This window comes from Acanthochromis polyacanthus, chromosome 14, assembly GCF_021347895.1.
Source record: "Acanthochromis polyacanthus isolate Apoly-LR-REF ecotype Palm Island chromosome 14, KAUST_Apoly_ChrSc, whole genome shotgun sequence".
Classification (NCBI taxonomy): Eukaryota; Metazoa; Chordata; class Actinopteri; family Pomacentridae; genus Acanthochromis; species Acanthochromis polyacanthus.
This window is the reverse complement of record NC_067126.1, coordinates 39,820,547-39,840,076: the sequence shown is the minus strand read 5'-3', so window position 1 is coordinate 39,840,076 and position 19,530 is coordinate 39,820,547. Positions and strand designations below refer to the sequence as shown.

General features: G+C 38.7%; 2 protein-coding genes across 3 annotated transcripts in view; one reads left to right on the top strand and one right to left on the bottom strand.

Annotated features, from left to right (window-relative positions):
- Positions 1 to 19,530, bottom strand: part of LOC110959998 (cytochrome c oxidase assembly factor 5) — a 523,208-nt gene that overhangs the window by 205,689 nt on the left and 297,989 nt on the right. The gene's annotated exons all lie outside the window — the stretch shown is intronic.
- The window catches only part of uxs1 (UDP-glucuronate decarboxylase 1), a 40,989-nt gene that overhangs the window by 17,092 nt on the left and 4,367 nt on the right, over positions 1 to 19,530 (top strand). The window contains exons 7-13 of the mRNA XM_022202716.2: positions 3,164 to 3,268; positions 4,797 to 4,856; positions 5,760 to 5,881; positions 12,646 to 12,765; positions 13,266 to 13,309; positions 18,109 to 18,169; positions 18,281 to 18,338. Coding sequence (XP_022058408.1) covers positions 3,164 to 3,268; positions 4,797 to 4,856; positions 5,760 to 5,881; positions 12,646 to 12,765; positions 13,266 to 13,309; positions 18,109 to 18,169; positions 18,281 to 18,338 — 570 coding nt within the window. The remainder of the gene's footprint in view (positions 1 to 3,163; positions 3,269 to 4,796; positions 4,857 to 5,759; positions 5,882 to 12,645; positions 12,766 to 13,265; positions 13,310 to 18,108; positions 18,170 to 18,280; positions 18,339 to 19,530) is intronic.

Genomic DNA, 19,530 nt, shown 5'->3' with positions numbered 1-19,530 from the left:
CTGTATTTTTGAGGAAAGTTTTGGATAATAATAATAAAAATACATTTTATTTGGCAGCGCCTTTCACAACACCCAAGGTCACTTTACAGAGGATTACAAAACAGTAAAATAAATAAAACAAAACAGACAAAAGTTACACAACAGTTAAAAACAAAGAATGAATTCCAATGAATGTGCCGATTTAAACAGATGAGTTCTCAGTCTTGACAATGGTTTGAAAAATGCTAACAGAGAAGATGTGAAAAGGAAAACGAGGCCCTCGATAGGTGACGACATTAGCCTTGAGAAGAAAAGATTTGAGTGTTTGAGAAATGGGAAGGTGATAAAGAGTGATAAAGAACTGGGTCAGAGATGGTTGGGAGAACCTATTGGAAGACAGACAGGGCAATTAGACCTTTTGGCAAGGCTAAGCACATAGATTACTACCCGTCCCATGTTTTCAAACCGAGAACACATAATGTTCCTCATAAACATGTGGAAGTGGTCTTCACCTCTGAACAATAAAGTCTCTGGTGAGACTGCCACCATCTACTCAGTTAGCATGTCCTGTTTTCATCCTTAAAGTTAATAGTTTTAGATAATTATTTATGTGTTTTCACTTGTTTTTTGTATAAATAATAAATATATGTATTTTTGTCCCATGCCGTGTTTTAAACAAGACGCCGGTTGATTATTGTGATTAAAAAAAACAGTAACTTACGCCCCCTGTAAAAGTTTTAGGACGCTGCCTCATTCAAATAAAGTAGAACCTGTCCTACAACTTCTGACAGGGGGTGTATTTCATCACATGGATGTGATCAGGGCAGGACTCTGATCATACATGTAAAGTTTCAGGTAGATTGGAGCATGTTCAGGGCATTTACACAGCATTTGACATTTCATGGAGAAGGATCAAAATTCCAGAGGCCGCCACGGACACGCCCTTTAACTTTGGAAAAAGATTTTAATAACTTTGGATCATTAAGGCCTCCTGTATGTACTGGCCCAATTTGAGGTGAATTGGAGTTTCCCCCTAGGAGGAGTTCGCTCTAGAAAAACATGAAAAATGGGCAAAATCTGACGTTCAACGCAAAATAGCTCACTTCCTGTTGGGTTTGGAATGTGGCTGTCACTGACTTTTTTGTTCAGCCTGATGTGCTGCATATGTGTACCAAATTTGGTAGATACACCCCCTGTCAAATGTTGTAGGACAGGTTCTACTTTATTTGAATGAGAGGGGGTGTAACTGGAACAACATGGGTTTGTCACAGGCAAATGTTACTTTCAATATTGCTGCAGTTTTTTCTAATATTTCAAATGAAGTCCAAGCATTTGGGTTATTAGTTTGTGGACGTCATCATCCGTCCTGTCAGCACCCCACGTTATCCTCTTCCTGGTAATGGGTGGCATAACGCTGTCCATTAATTCTAACGTTTTGAATAAGATGCATCTTTACTGATGTCGAGGAGGGAAATTCAAAAAATGGTCTGTTATCTGATCTAAAGATAAACACACGGAATAAACCGTACTATAAAAACATTAATAAATACAAATGTTTAGTTCATACCACTAGATTTGACTTGGAGTAATGCTTATTTTTCCACTTGTAAAGCAGATTCCAAACCTGGTTCTTCATGCATCTCACTGCCTAATTGTTACAGATTTTTCTGAAATGTTGTTGACATACAGGGTGAGCATGTTCTGTCTTAATGTGGCCCTCAGAGATGTTCAGATCAATATGGAGCAGTGATGTGTAGCAAACAGTCACAAACTCATCATGTGACTTCATGCACAGCTGCTGCTTTTCATTTGGTGTCCTTTATGAAGTGACACGCTTTGATTCACGCTTGAAGCTGAACATTAAACGGACTGAGTTTCCATAATAAGCGTTCTTTTGGGGGAAAAACGTACTCTGTGGCTTCTATGTTGTGTTTTAAAGACTTAATGTGATTTTCCTGGTTGAGATACGAGTTTAGAATCTACAAACAGCTCTGTACCAAAGTGAAGATATAATTGGCTTTAACCGATAGTTTACATTGAACATTATGGGAACAGTTTTGTCTGACTCATATCTGCTTTAGCTTCAAGCTGCTGCATTACACTGCAAAAACTCTAAATCTTACCAAGTCTGTTTGTCTTATTTTCAGTCAGAATGTCTCATCCTGCTTGATTTAAGATAAATTCACTTAGCAAGTGACATTTCAGCAGATGGAGGGACTCGTTTAAAGGCAATCTTGTTTTAACCCTCGTGTTGTCCTGTGGGTCAAATTGACCCATTTTACAATTTGAAAATGTGCGAAAAAAAATATTTTCGCAGTGAAAACTTCCACATGTTCAAAATTTTTGGGGAAGTTTTTTGGACATTTTTTGATGGGAAAAAGAGAAGTGTTAAAAAAAAGTTTCTTTAAGAACATTCAGGAAAAAATTAACCAAAATCCAGCGAAATTCGCTGGATTTTGGTTAATTTTTTTCCCAAATGTTCTTAAAGAAAATATTAGAAGTTTTACTGATAAATATGTAATCACTTTAGATATTTTTAAGATTTTTGGAAGATTTTTGTAGTCATTTTTAAATTTTTTTTTACAATTTTCATTTTTAATTTTTTTTATTTCTTGCCAAATTATTTTTTTAATAAATATTTTTGAGGAAAACTTTCAAGGAATCTTCTTCCTGAAGATTTTTTAAATTTTTATAAATTTGGGGAATTTTTTGCTGAATTTTTGGATTTTTGTTTTTTTCTGAAAAGGCAACAATATTTTTTGGTGCTGTAAATGAGGACAACAGGAGGGTTAAGACACCTAAGCTGGACAATCCTGGTAAAATATAGCTTAAAACATTCCCAGCTAATTGTAATATCTCAATATTATAAATATCACATCTTATTTCAAGAAAGCTTACCAAGCCATTTTTCACTTGTTCTATTGGCAGATTTCTTCCCTTATTTCAAGGTAAAAGTTCTTTGAAATAGGTTTTTTTTCTTGTTTTGAGAGGGGCATTTTTTCCAGTGTACTCCAGCATTTCCTCCTCTAATTCTACCTCTTGTTGTTCTGCGTCGTGCAGCTCCAAAGCTTCCTGTCAGCTTTAAAAGAAAGGAACTAATTCAGACTCCCTGTCATGAACGTGTTGCTGAAACAGGAGTGTGTTTGTTGGTTTGATGATTTATCATTTCTCCTGCCTTTTACAGTGGACCAGATCTATCATCTGGCGTCTCCAGCTTCTCCTCCCAACTACATGTACAATCCCATCAAAACACTCAAGACCAACACCATTGGTACTCTGAACATGCTTGGTGAGTAATCGTATGTGACCGAGGATAGCTTTCAAAGTCAGTCATGTTTTATTTGCACAGCTCCTGTCATCTAGTTTAGTTCAGTTCAAAGTGCTTCACAGACGACTGATAAGCTGAAAATAGGACGGTAAGCAGTGAGTGGAATAAAACCAGGTAAAATAAATTAGATATATAGAGAGAGATAAAAATATAGGTCACAAGGTCTGAGCATCAAAACACATCGTTATATTTTGTTGTTTACAATTCCTTCTTTCCTCTTCAGCTTCACAACAGCTCCACTGTAAATGACACGGTGTTTTGCTGGTTCTGTAGATATGAAAAAGTTTCCTCTCTTTGTTAACCCTCCTGTTGTCTTCATTTACGGGAAGCAAAAAAACTAGTGTTTCATTGTCTGAAAAATCTAAAAATTCAGCAAAAAATTACCCAAATTTTTGAAAATTTGCAAAACCTTCAGGAAGAAAATTCCAATAATTCCTTAAAAGTTTCCCTTAAACGTTTTATGGAGATAAAAAAATCCCAAATTTGGTTAAAAAAAAAAAAAGGAAATATTTTCCCAAAAAAGTAGTAAACATCTTTCAAAAAATCTTTAAAATATCTAAAGTGATTACATGTATATCAGTAAAACTTAAAATAAATAAAAATTAAAAATTAAAATGGATTTTGGTTGATTTTTATGTGAATGTTCTTAAAGAAACATTTTTTCTAAACTTTTTTCCACTAAAAATGTTCAAAGATTTCCCAAAAACGTTGACAATGTGAACATCAGAAGTTTCACTGTGAATCCCCCCCCCCCACACACACACATTTTCAAACTCTAAAACGATCATTTTGACCTGCGGGACAACATGAGGGTTAATTAGGTAAAAGAGGAAAAAGTCTGCGTTGGTGTCCTGCATTAATTTTTCAGCTTCCATCTCTCTGCTTACAGTCAAACTCCAGAAAAATCTCCATATGTCTTCTTATATTGTGTGGGAGCAGTAAGACTATTCAGAATTAAGCAGAACCTTAAACACAGAGTTTCTCATAAAGTCCAGCTTTTCTCATAATGGTATGCTTTCATTTGCAAAAACAAATGTCAAACTGCATCAATCGTCCGGCCCCTGAGAGAAGTGAAAATAGTCTTTTTCCTTTATGTTTTTACTGCTCGTTGTTGTTCAGCAGTGCTATTTCTAGTTGTCGTACACTGGGTGAGAACTGAAGGTCTGTCCACGGTGGGTCCTGTCAGGTTTAAAGGAGAGATTCTGAAACATCCCATGAATCTAATCAAAATGGATTTCTAGGCATGACCATAACAAGTGAATATGTTGTTGAAACTTGTATTCAGAACATTACCAAGAAGCAAATACACAATAGGTGTCACTGTGCTGCAGTCACATGTGAATTTAATGGTTTTTGCAGCCTTGGTACAAACTGTTCCTTGCTACAGTTTTTGTTATCTTCCTTCTTTTTAATCTGTTCATTTGATCAGCTTTAAGGCCTTTGATCACGCTTGTTTCTGGCTGTTTTCACCATGTTGTTTGTTTCCTAGGCCTGGCCAAACGTGTGGGTGCAAGACTTCTGCTGGCTTCTACTTCTGAGGTTTATGGAGGTACGAAAGATGCCTCCCACTCATCTTTTAGCTGTGCTGTACACAGCTGGTTTGGACCGATGCTGGTGCTGGTTCTGCTTTGGTTTTGTTAGCAAACAGTTTACTTAATGGACTTCTTCAGAGAGAATATTCCATGAATGTGTGGCCTCATAAAGTGTAAACATTTATTTTAATGAAAGATTCAGTAGCTTTTAACACAACACAGTTTTAACAGCTGCAGCTTTTTTAAATCAGTTTTTTTTTTTTTTAAAAAAAACAGCTATCAATTATGTGCCAAACTTATGGCCAACTTTAGCACTGTTTACACCACACCTTTCATTAGTTTAGGAGACCAACTCGTTGACAGCTGCACAATGGTGAAGTAATGATTGGAGTCAGAATTTATCAGTTAAAATGCTCAAGCAGCAGCATTTTATTACCAACAGTCACTGCCTTTATTCATGCCTGGTTTCAGACTTACACCCCCTGTCAAAAGTTTTGAGACATTTTCTAATTCAAATAAATTAGAACCCGTCTGAAAACTTTTGACAGGGGGTGTATGAGTTGTGTAATGGAAAGGAGATTCTGAAATGGCAAAAGAGAGCTTTACACTCCAAACTAATTGCCTGCACAGATTTCACGTTTGTAAAGATGTAACTTTCAGCTGCAAGTAGCAGACAAAGGACAGCAGTACAGCACGTCATCAAACACAGCGAGCCTTTACTGTGCTTTACTTGTTGTGTTTCATCCAATCTACTGAGTGCTAAAATGACCGGACAAGCATAGAAATGTTTGTTGGTGGCAGTTTGTAGGAAGAGAAGAACGTTGTTTTCAAATGAAATGTGTTTAATTCTCTGTAAAGAATGTTTTTTATGAAAACATCAAACAGTTTCTCAGTGTGTTCCCAAATGATTTGTGCTTCAGATCCAGAGGTACACCCTCAGAATGAGGAGTACTGGGGACATGTGAACCCCATCGGTCCTCGGGCGTGCTACGATGAAGGGAAGCGTGTGGCAGAGACCATGTGTTACGCCTACATGAAACAGGTATCATCATTTCAGCTCTACATGTTTGGAAAAAATTACAGGTTTGATTCAGAGTCATTAACTTCAGCTGTTTCCTGAACAGAGCGCCTCAGTAAGGCAGGAGTTTGATGGTCACAGGTAAACACTACAACTGGAAATATATTCATCTTTTATTACTTAATGCAAAAAAGGATTTTCAGGATTATATTGATGTCACTGAAAACCTGATCCAGTAGCTTCCTGTACACAGCCGTGTAGAGCAGATAAAAAATAAAGACAACTTAGAACTGGTGTGAAATATATGATTTAAATTGAATTTGAAAGTGTTTTTTAGTATTTTTTCATCATAGTTTGTGTAAGAATGTTTGTGCTCCTAATTTCAGCAGGTTTCTAGAAGTATTGAAAAATAAATGAGTGTTTTTCCACAGAGGATGGTTTGCTATCAGCATGCTAGTGAATCTTGTATTGACTCTGGGTTGAGGTTTGTGATGTAAAATTCAGCAAAGCTCTTGACAGTTTCAGTTAAGAATTTTTGATAGTGACTTGACTGACAGCAGCCTTTGATTATCTGTGTGATTGACTCCTGCTGCCTTCGCTTCAGGCCGGTGGTATTTATTTATCTGCCTCGTCTCCTGCGCCTCCTCAGTGGCACATTATTTTTTTCCCCACTCTTACTGGGAGAATTCTTGGAAATGGCCGGCTTCTAAAAATCCTGCTGTCAGTCGTTTGTGCAGATGGGCCAGAATATCACGCGTTACATCTGCTGCCCAGGCATGTCATCAAAACTCATTAACATTTAAAAAGTGATGAGTGTAGGTTATGTAATGGATGAAAAAGTGTGACCTACATGCACTCACACTGAAAAGACATGTATAAATATAAATTGATAGTAATGTATATATTAATGGATCTTTGGTTTCCACATGGTGTGAATGATTTAAACAACATTTTACAAAGTGAGGCAGATCGTACAAAACGAGCATACGGAGAAATATTCCCATGGTCATCATCATTAGGATTTGTCTTCAGCGAGACGGTACTGGTCCGTTATTCTTGCTCTTTTTAGAACTGCTCTGTAATTGTTGCTTCAGAGGATCTGTAGCCAACAGAAACAGAAAGCTGTTCACGGCACAAACATGATGTGAATGTGTTTCATAAGTGTTGTTTAGTGTGGTGGTGGCATGTGATGGGCAGAGAGGAAGAACAATAAGCTGTTGTAACAACTTAATGAAGCCGTTTGTTGTGCGTGGCATGAGTTAAATAGCCGAGAGTTGATTCATTTGACGTGAACATGACCACCAGGCCAACACAGCCAGATACCACGAGATGATGTCGATGTAAAAGCTGAAAGATGAAGTACTGTGGAACTGCTTTTCTGTAATTGTTTGCCTTTAGTGTCATCTCATGTACACATAGAGTGATCAACATTCAGTTCACGCGTGGCTGCAGGGTGATAACTGTTCCTCACCTCTGGATAGGGCTGCACCTAACCACGCGTCGACGAGTCGTCTGAGCCATATACATATACATATATATATATATATATATATATATATATATATATATATATGTGGTCTGAGCACGTACGTCATTAAAAGCGGAAGTGAGCGCGCAATGCAACAGAAATTCCCTTCCGACCGGAGCGCGGAACACGGATGAACGTCGGCGCTGCATCGTGCATGTATTATTTATGCACGATGCAGCGCGGACGTCCGCGTTTAGATACAGCTGTAGAGTAAACGCTGACATCCATGTTTACGATAGAACGCGGACATCCGCGCCTCAGCGTGCATACATAATACATGCACGATGCCGCGCCGTTCGTCCATGTTCGTCCATGATAGCATGTGCTAGTTCCGGTTGAAAAACTCCGGGTGCTACAGTTACTTCCGGTCCTGCTTACAGCGCTGTCAAAATGGAAGAAGCCAGCAGTACACTTTACTTTTCCAGATGCCTAGGCAACTTGCCTAAAATTTCTGTTGACGATGTTTATCGTCTCGATGATGATTTTTCGTCAGCTCCTCAAAGCAAACGGGAAAAGGGATTCAGATTTTATATATCCCAGTACATATATAACTTTGAAGGTAAGTGGCATCGCATCCTACATAACTAGCGCTAGCTTAACTGTAGGGCTTGCCAAACATGTACCCTATCATTTTATTTTCTAGTATTTATACATTACTATTTTTTGCTTAGTTAGCTACTAGAATCCACTTTACACTTTAGTCTTTGGTACTTAGTCGAGTTCAGCAAGACATTTTATATTTGTAGTTTTGTTTGAACAAAATGACAAATGCTTGGATTTCCTCTATATTTGATTAGGTGTCAAAACAGAATAACAAATGATTGAAGAGTGCACGGATTGTTGTTATAGTTTATCAGATATTTGCTGTTTGATCAGTGACTATGCACTAATATTCCCGATCCTCAGCTCAGTGTGAAACATTTTTTTCGTCTAATTTTGGCAATCCACTGAGCCCGCAAATGCCGGTCTTTTGGAAAACGGTGAAGGCTTATAGAACCGTTATAAACACCAGAAGCCGAACATAATGGTACACTACAGTACCTCCCCTATCGACCTTGAACACGCTGAAATCTGATTTTTTGTTTTGCCGAGAAAACAGTGTTTTTCTTTTTTGATTCCATGTTATCCATGCTGCGAAATAGCCTCCGGAAGGACCTGTAAGAACCCGGAAGTTAGCATTTTGACGTGCACAGGGTCTATTTCTCATAGATATACAGGACTGTCTCAGAAAATTAGAATATTGTGATAAAGTTCTTTATTTTCTGAAATGCAATTAAAAAAACAAAAATGTCATACATTCTGGATTCATTACAAATCAACTGAAATATTTCAAGCCTTTTATTATTTTAATATTGCTGATTATGGCTTACAGCTTAAGAAAACTCAAAAATCCTATCTCAAAATATTAGAATATCATGAAAAAGTATACTAGTAGGCTATTTAACTAATCACTTGAATCGTCTAAATAACTCGAAACACCTGCAAGTGTTTCCTGAGCCTTGAAAAACACTCAGCTTGGTTCAGTAAACTAAACACAAGTATGGGAAAGACTGCTGATCTGACTGCTGTCCAGAGGACCATCATTGACACCCTCCATCAGGAGGGTAAGACACAAAAAGAAATTTCTCAAAGAGCAGGCTGTTCACAGAGTGCAGTTTCAAAGCACATTCACAAAAAGTCTGTTGGAAGGGAGAAATGTGGCAGGAAACGCTGCACAACCAAGAGAGATGACCGCAGGCTTAACAGCATTGTGAAGAAGAGCCGCTTCCAGAATTTGGGGGAGCTTCAAAGACAGTGGACTGAAGCTGGAGTCCAGGTATCAAAAGCCACTGTTTACAGACGTGTCCGGGAAATGGGCTACAATAGCCGTATTCCCATGGTCAAGCCACTTCTGAACTCAAGACAACGGAAAAAGCGTCTGACTTGGGCTATGGAAAAGAAACACTGGACAGTTGAAGAGTGGTCCAAAGTCCTCTTTTCAGACGAAAGCAAGTTTTGTATTTCATTTGGAAGTCAAGGCGCCAGAGTCTGGAGAAAGGCTGAAGAGGAGCAAAATCCAAGTTGCTTGAAATCCAGTGTGAAGTTCCCACAGTCAGCGATGGTTTGGGGAGCCATGTCAGCTGCTGGTGTTGGTCCACTGTGTCTCATCAAGTCCAGAGTAAATGCAGCTGTGTACCAAGAGATTTTAGAGCACTACATGCTTCCTTCTGCTGGAAAGCTCTATGGAGATGATGATTTCATTTTCCAGCATGATCTGGCACCTGCCCACAGTGCCAAAACCACCAGTAACTGGTGTACTGACCATGGCATTACTGTCCTCGATTGGCCTGCCAATTCCCCTGACCTGAACCCCATTGAGAATTTGTGGGGTATTGTCAAGAAGAAGCTGAAAGACACCAGACCCAACAATGCAAATGAGCTAAAGGCCGCTATTGAAGCATCCTGGGCATCCATAACACCTCAGCAATGCCACAGACTGATTGCCTCCATGCCACGCCGCATTGATGCAGTATTTCGTGCAAAAGGATTCCCAACCAAGTACTGAGTGCATTAATGGACATTTTCAAATGTTTGATTTTGTTTTGCTGTTATAATTTTGTTTTTTTACTTGGTCTGAGGAAATATTCTAATATTTTGAGATAGGATTTTTGAGTTTTCTTAAGCTGTAAGCCATAATCAGCAATATTAAAATAATAAAAGGCTTGAAATATTTCAGTTGATTTGTAATGAATCCAGTATGTATGACATTTTTGTTTTTTTAATTGCATTTCAGAAAATAAAGAACTTTATCACAATATTCTAATTTTCTGAGACAGTCCTGTATACAAACACTAGATGGCTCATGAGCGCTGTCAGCCTATGGGGAGCGACGTCGCCACATGGCGGCCATCTTGGGACAGGGCTGCTCGATCACTCATAACATTAAAGTCAATGGAGCATGGATTTTAAAATCACTGTAGATTGATCAATTTTCAATCGATTTTACAACAGCTTGGTTTGTTATAAACGTCAGAGATGTACTTGTTTTACTGCTTACATAAGAATAATTAAAACCATTGAATTCATATAATAATGAACACAGATATCAGCTTTTCTCAGCATAAATGGATGTAAATGTAATTTTAATATTTAGCATTGCACTTCTTTATTACTATCAGCTTTCTAATGCACAGATAAAAACAAAGCTCAACCAAAATCAATGCACAACAAACAGAGATGTTGTCTTTTCTTTTCATGAACCTGGTGCCTACATTACCCACAATGCATTTCGGCTGCAGGCTAACTAATCCAGGCATAGATGTATACAAACAATAAGTCTAAGGTCTCAATCAAAGTCTCTTAACAAGCAAATAAATACAACCACAACCACAAAGAATGTAATTTCGCCTAAAGATTAGGTTCTCAAAAAACGTTAGTCTCAGGAAAACCTAATAACTGAAAATCAGATTGTGAGTAACACCATCTTCAATGTGAGTAGCCAGGCAGAAAAGACACACAACTATGCCGCATTTTTCAAAACGAAAAGCTGCGATTTTTGGAATTGAGCCTGAATCATAGCCACGTTAATAAGGTTTGTAATAAACTAAACCGTTTGTAAATCAATCAAGAATTGAGCGAGTTGTGAGTGTTAAAGTGAGGAAATCATCCACCTTACCATTGACTACAGTACAGTGTCAGAGCAGTCCCCTGTCCTAAGATGGCCGCCAAGTGACGACGCCGCAGACTCCGTCTTGAGACATCTAGTGTTTGTATTTATCTATGCTATTTCTGTTGCATTGCGCGCTCACTTCCGCTTTTGATGACGTATCGTGCTCAGACGACTCGTCGACGCGTCGTTAGGTGTAGCCCTACCTCTGGAGCTGCAGTGTTTCTTATAGAGGACATTAGTGTAAACAGATGATCAAAGAGGGGAATTCAGTCTTCAGCCATTTAGGGCTGGACTCGAATATCCAAATATTGGGTCATGACGGTGGTATCCCAATATAGGAGACCATGTCCACCCCGTCCCCTGTTTTTGTACTCTTAAAAAATAAAAAGAAGTCAGAATACTATATACAAAGTAAAATGTTCAGTGTTGAAGTAGAGTTCTCATTGCACAAATAGTGACTCCACATACTGTATAAATTTTACTACTTCCAGTTCTCGTCTCCTTTTTGTTTGTATAAACACAGTCTGCAGTTTAAATGAACTCTGGCTGAGTCAGTCATAGTGCAGAATTAACCTTTTATCCAATCTGTGTGCTGTAAACCTTTTTTTAAATGAGACCTGTAGAATAAAGTGGTTTTGATTAAACATCACGATTTTTCATTTACATTTGGACGTTTTTTCCTGAAGAAACCAAAAGTCATACACGATTAGTTTAAGGACTGTTGGAAGTGGAATGTCCAACAATCTTCCTGTTTTCACAGATCTTTATGATAAATGGCCTATTATGACCATTTAAAAACTGCAGCATGCCTTTTAAACCCACCAATGCATTTAGATGGAATTTAGATGATTTAAAAACTCAATTTTCTGCTCATGACACTGCAATCTTGTGCTTATAATCATATATAGATTTATTTATTTTTCATTTTTTTGGTAGATTCCATGCATGTGCAGATGTCCCAGAAATTCTGTAACAATACCACACATGTAGTGGACTTAAAAGACAAACTGTTTCTGAGTCTCATTAATTCCCGCCTCCTGCTACATATTTAGGTCACGTGAGCTGGTATAAATTAAGAACGTACACATTAGGGCTGGCCCGAATAGTGGTTTCTGGCCTCCAAATATTCGGGCCCTATTAAAGATGAATATCCGGATATTCGTTCTGCCCTGTAACATCCAACCGGGGGGGGGCGAATATTCGGATACCAAATTAATATCCGGATAGTGCCATAGCGAACGGATATTCGGATATTTGGGATATTCGAGTCCAGCCCTAGTACACATGCAGAACACACGTTTGTGCTCAGTGCAAGGTCATTTGGTCTGTGGGTTTATCTGTATTAAATAGACACGTTCTATGGTGCCGTGACTGCTGATCATCAATAACTAATAAACAAATGCTGCATTTATTAAAAGAAACAAATGCTGCATTTATTAAAAGAAACAAATGCTGCATTTATTAAAAGAAACAAATGCTGCATTTATTAAAAGAAACAAATGCTGTATTTCTGACCGCCTGGGGAATTGAACAGCCTTGGCAGAGCAGTGTGCTCTCTGAGAGCTTTTCTTGTGTTCATAGTGACTCACCCTGTTTCTTCTGTATTTGCAGGAAGGAGTAGAGGTGAGAGTGGCACGAATCTTCAACACGTTTGGCTCCCGGATGCACATGAACGATGGACGTGTCGTCAGCAACTTCATCCTTCAGGCTCTACAGGGAGAACCTCTCACTGTAGGCGTTTTAACACTCTTACTGATCGTCTCCTTTAGACAAATAGATGTACACGTTAAGCCTTTTATTTTCCCTGTTAGCATTTTGAGCACTGGTTAGCCTCAGTGAGACGATGATTCATCTTAAAGGACATGAAAGCATCTGAACAGTCCTCTTATTGAGCTGAACACAGTTTTAGCCCAAACGTTTTTGAAGTTTTTAGTGTTCTGATTTAATATTTTGAATGTGGTTTATAAGTCAGCAACTGATTGAAAGCAGGCGTTTCCATTTATGTGAAAGTAGAGATGAACAGGGAATGATGAGAAACAGAGCAGGAGGTGACTGAGACACTGAGAGCGTTTGTACCTGTTTGGTGTGCGTCCCAACCACCTGGCCATCAAGGTGCCAAGAAGTAGTATTACAGTGTTTGGCTCATGGTGTCACATATTCAGATTGATATTTTGCAGTGCCAGTATGTTCATCATGTAGAAAGTAAGAACTCTGTCCTGTTGTTCTTCTAGGTGTACGGTACCGGTTCCCAAACCAGAGCCTTTCAGTATGTAAGGTAAGATGACTGAATTAAACCTCTTTTTGTTGTGGGGAACCTTAAACTCTTATCTGAAGCCAATTAGGAAGCAATAGAACAGTGCAGTTAAAATACAGTATGGTAAGTATGTTAAATATGATGCCGTTACACAGCATTTTAATGGTTTATCATCCTCTAACACCACAATAAATCAGATTTATTTATTTTGTGGTGTTTGTATCAGCGGTAGATTTTTACATGTTCTTTGTTCTAAAGTAAAGCAGTATCGCCTTAATGCGGACGATGCAGGTTCAAAGAGTATTTATCGGTGTGTGTAGGTGATAATGGAAATTTATTTCATCAGTTAGAGAACCAGAGCCGTCCTCTCTCATCAGAGCACTTTCCTGCTGCCCTGTATGACCTTCCTGTTCTGTAAATAGTCTTTGGGTAAACGCTTCTTTAAGTGGAACTCTCAGAAAAGGAAGTTTCACAGGATCTGACCAGAGCTGAGGTCAGAGGATGACGGTGGTCAAAAGAATACTTTATTCTAACATGATCCTAAATAGAAGGTGATGCTTTTTTATTTATTTATTTTTTACTTCTGTTAATGTTTCAGAACCCTGCTTTGACCAATGTTTTTCTGACAACTGAGAGTAACTGGGGTCTTCAATGTACAGTTCCCTAAAATTGGATGAAGATATTGTCCAAAGTGAGACGAGGTTGCTTTTTCCTGGATCACTAAACCCTCGTGTCGTCCTGAGGGTCAAATTGACCCGTTTCAAAGTTTGAAAATGTGGGGCAAAAAAGTATATTTTTACAGTGAAAACTTCTACATTTTCTACATTTTTGGTAAATATTTGAACATTTTTTGATGGGGAAAAAAGAAATGTTTTAAAAAATGTTTGTTTAAGAACATTCACTGGATTTTGGTTGATTTTTTTCCCCCCAAATGTTCTTAAAGAAAATATTATAACTTTTGCTGATATATATGGAATCACTTCAGATATTTTTGGTATTTTTTGGAAGATTTTTATTCATATTTTGAAAATATTTGCATTTTTTAAAAATTGTTTTAAATAAAACTTTTAAGGGAAACTTTAAAAGAATTTTCTTCCTGAAGATTTTGCAAATTTTGGGGAGTTTTTTGCTGAATTTTTGGATGTTTTTCAGACAATGGATCAATATTTTTTGGTGCCGTAAATGAGGAGGACAGGAGGGTTAACTAGTCCTGGCCCAGTGCTGGAAACGTTACTGTCAGATTTCTCCTACTTATTTTTTCCCTCAATTAAACACTAGAGGAGTTAAATGAGCAGAGAGATTGTTGCAGGTCCCAGCGGTAGCAGAGGAAACGGTAAAAATCCATCGCAGTAAGCTGCTTATTCTGCTGCAGCAGCTCCTTCTGTAAACTCATTCATCTCATGAGAAACACACCTCATACATGTTGTAGATTTATGTGGTTTCTTCCTGAAGGTCACACCTGTATCTGACTTTCAGATGAAATTCAGGAACCAGAGGGAATGTGTAATCTGTGTTCTTACCGTTATGTGTTGTTTTTATCGGTGTAGGTTTGGTTGTATTTTAAAGAACACGGTGTAAGCTGCTGGACGTTACGTCAAGCTAAATGCCAGGAATGAATAAGATGGTATTTGCAGCTTATCCTGTAGCGTGCACGTTTTTGTCCAAGTTATTTTTAAGTCAGTTGGTCAGTTTTTGACCCGACCTCGCTGAACCCATGATATTTTCTGACCCAAACCTGCCTGACCTGCAAATTATGGGCTGACCTTCTCATCGGCGAGGTTGTGTGTGGGAAGCTGCCGTACGTAAGTTTAGATTGAGAGGACTGCTTCCAATTACAGAAGCTGTTTATTAGCCGTAAGATTTTATTAACTGTCAGTCTGCAGCAGCACCCACACGTCGTCAGTGTCAGACGTGCTACAGTTACTTCAGTCACCAGCTGCTCAGGCTGTCACATAGCATGCTATCAGACAGGTATGATGGGATGGAAAGAATAGATGAAGGCCAAGCCTAGCGATGTCTGAATGCTCATTGGTCAGAACATGAACATGTTGAGGGCTGGTGCGATCTCATCATAAGACAGTCACTAGTTATTTAAGCATTTATTAACACAGTAGAAATGGTAACTGTACACACTATACATATTTTACTGCTTCCATCCTCCTGTCTGCTCTGTGGAAAAAGAAGTCCACATTTCAGCCAAGCAGTCTGAATATTTAACAGCAGAATTTGGCGTTTTTTACAGAATCAAACAGTTCACTTGTTGCAAAGTTTTCAATGAGACGTGTAAAATAAAGTGAGTTTTTATGAAATGTCACGATTTAAAGTCTAGTTTTGGTTCAGTTTACAGAAAGAATGGCACAGATGAGTTTAAGCTTCAACATCTGACAGTTCTTTCTGTTTTTACAGTGTAGCTCTGATGGACGGTGTCATTTTAGGGATTTCTTTAAAGGTAGAACGCCTTTCAGCTCCACTGGTGGGCGGTGGTTTGGTCAGGTCACGATAAATGCTGTGTGTGAACGATCAACTGCACTGATGGCAAGAAAAAAGTTTTATCAAGAATTCTGACTAATCCGTCCGGGTTGCACATGTTGGCCTCATTTCCTCTGAGTTCACCACCTATTGATGAAAAATGAGTTGTTATGACTAAACTATGCAGTCACCAAACACTTTATGAAGAAAATGCTTTTAATATTTGGTGGGCCTCTGTTTCCACCCTGAATTCTTTGTGGCGTGGTTTTCACAAGATGTAGGAAACACTGATAGTAAATTCTGTTGACGTTTCATGTCGACATAATTGCCACACATATTATTGTGCATTCTGAGGTGCTTTTCTGCTCACCACACTAGTAAAAAGTGGTTATCTGAGTTTACTGGAGGCTCTGTCGGCTCCAACCAGTCTGACTTTTCTCATTGATGAAGGAGGTTTCTGTCCACAGAACTGGAGGTTTTATGTTTTCTGCAGCACTCTGAGAAAACTCCCAGTTGGTCATCAGTTTGACAAACAGCCCAACATCTGTCACCAACAATCATGCCACTTTGAAAATCTCTGAACCAGTGTCTGCATGATTTACTGCACTGCTGCCACTGATTTTATTATTGCATAAATATACAGGTGTTCCTGATAATTATGGGATCACAGGAGTGCTGCAATAAAAGATCAAAAGAATGAAAATAAATGTGTAAACATAAACATGTTACAAAACATGGAAATAAGTGTGTAAATATAAAGAGTAATAAATGAAAAGAGAGAAAAAAGGAAATATAATTATCTGCTTTTTCCTGTTTTTTCCATCTTGTTGCTTTCTTCTTTTCTCTCTGTTTTTTTATTCCTGTTTATATTTACACATTTATTTCCTTATTTTTTTAACAGATTATCTATTATTTTATTCCTCTTTATATTTACACGTTTCTCTCCTTATTTTTTGACAGATTTATTTTATGGCACTCCTGTGTAAAATAAATCTTTCTTTGATTCGTTTTTGTTTGTTTTTATCCAGGTTAAGGGTGAGGCTGAACCTGGACATGTCGGATTAAAGGTTCCAGTTTGTGAACAGCTTGTGGAACAGTTTGCAGATACAGATGAAGGTTATTTTTATTAGAAAAATAGATTCAGAAAGGGATCTGGTTGCTGGTGTTGAGTTGTGTTGCATTCTGCTAAGAGTTGTTTGTGTCCTCTAATTGGTTCAAATGTAAAAATCCACGTCTCGGCGCGTAATGTTTGCATGAATGCAAATTTGACATTTGGGAGAAAGAGCGAGCTGATGTGGACACGGTGTAGTGTTAGATTAGATTTAATAATGAAACTACATGAACTATTCAGCGACCTGTGGAAGATGCAGTATCCTGTGAAGTGTGTTCATTTGTAAGGAACAAATGTGATGTAATATGTCGTCTCTCTGCTGGGGTCACCAGGTTATTTCTATACGCTGTGCTGTACGTGCTGCTAGTTTATGAGTGTTGTAGTCGACATGAGGGCAGAAAAACACAACTATGAAAGTCATGTTAATTGATTTTAATTGTTTTTCTCCATGCTGGTCCCATAGGTGTGGGGATGTTTGTATGTTTAGTGCTAATTAGTGTTGATCATGTTTAGATGTGAGATTACTAAAACAAAGATGGTGAACGTTGTACCTCAGTGCTTCCTTTGGGGGTTTTTCCAGCAGTGGCTTCAGGTTCTCCAGGAGTCGTGGCGACGTAAACAAATGACTGCAGATTTTACTTTTACAACCGATTTATTGAACGTCCAGTTGAAAATGAAGTTACATAACATTAGCTGGACATCAGTGTTTAGAGAATGTCTGTCTAACTTGTAGAATCTATTGTGAGTTATCTGAAGCTAATAACTTTTCTCCGGTAGACGTCACTCCTCTGACCTGCTGCCTGGATGCTGACGTCACTTTCAAGGCCGTGCTAACGAACTAAAAAGAAAAGAGGAAAACTGTAGCTGCTACTGTGAGCAGAAGAGCATCAGTGGACACAAATGGATTAATTTACCTCTTATTGTCTCCATTTACTGACTGTCAAGACTTCTAAGAACAGCTGTACAGGCTTCTACTGTCCTGTTGTTTCACAGTACACCTTATATGTTCTGTCTATGCTACTTTGACGCATCGTGCATAGTAAGTGCAGGTTGGATGTCATTGTTGTCTGCATAAAGGAAATGAAATGAGAAATAATGCATTTTATTGACAGTGGCATGTACTCTCTGACCTTGGAAGCTTATTTTCCACTGTGTTATTGTGCTGAGCAGAACAGCAGTCTCAGCTGAGAACTTGTTTTTCGTACAAATGCGAGCTCCGGTTCTGTGTGATTGTTTCCAGTGATCTGGTGAACGGCCTCGTGTTGTTGATGAACAGCAACATCAGCAGTCCAGTCAACCTGGTGAGTCCATCGTACCCGCTGTGTCTCACACTAGAACAGAAAACGTATGAGCAAGCAGTTTACCGGTGAGTCGTTCTCTGTTTAATGGATATTTATGGAACCTGTTTGCAGGGGAACCCGGAGGAACACACCATCCTGGAGTTTGCACGTCTCATCAAAAGTCTCGTTGGTAAGCCGATACTCTGTCACTGTGAACTCATTACCTCTGCCCAGCTGGATGCGTTTGCCTCCTTATCTTAGACATTTCTATGCACATTTAACCTGTTTGGCTTATGAATGAGACGCCTTTACCCTGCATCTCATTGTCAACAGACTGGGGTTTGAGGTGCAGAACTACACTGAATCATGCATGTGTTCATGGTCTTTGTTTGTACCTCATCCCCCCCCTCCTTACCTGTTTTTGGTCAGTTGATGAAAAGACATTTAAACATCACCATCATGGTAAAAACATTCCTGATGGCAGTACCAGCTCATCCTACCGAGGGCTAGAGGACCCATGAAAGGGTTGAACTACGGATGGGTATCGCTAACATTTTAACAGTGCTCTGCTTCCCGGACTATAAGCCGCTACTTTTTTCTTGCGCTTTTAGCCCTGTGGCTTATACAACGATGTGGCTAATGTGTAGATTTTATGGGCTAACGAGCTTCATCAGAATGGAATTAGCCAACAGGTCACAGTGCACCAATGAAACTGTTCCAGTTAAACACACACTCACACTAAATTCTTCAGATCGGTCATTTTGTGCTTCATGCACACCCTGATCATGGAAAACGCACAAAGAAATACGTATGATGCAGCTTTTAAGTTAAAGGCAGTCGCTCTGCCTGTTGAAGAGGGAAACAGCTGCTGCAGTAAACGAGGCATCAATGAATGGACGGGGAGCCGCTGGACAGGCAGCGTGAAGAACTGACTCACTGCGTGTTCCTGCCGTGTTACAGGCACTGTTTGGGGAAAAAACATTTTTAATTGAAAGTTAAAAACTATTTTTCTGTGTAAATATCTCATGTTACAACGTGACAAGATTTCAGCCGTCAGAAATGGTACAAGGCAGAATACTGCGGAGTGCTTTTCTAGTTGTTTGTTTTTAAGGGAAGAACAAAATAATGATTGCTTTATTTCTCATACGTACTGTGTAAGAATTATGGTGTGTACAGGCAGTAATGTGGTGTTGATGGGATGATCGGTGTCACAAGTTTTACTGAAAAATACACCATGATCCATTGTGTTTCAGCAAACTGTCAGAATTTAAAGTTCCACCTTGACAACATAATAAGTAAATGTGAGCACCTTCTCACTTTGGAGTGTAAAATAAATGCAGGACTTGAACAGTATTTTTGCTGTTTTCCTGCAGCGTCCAAAC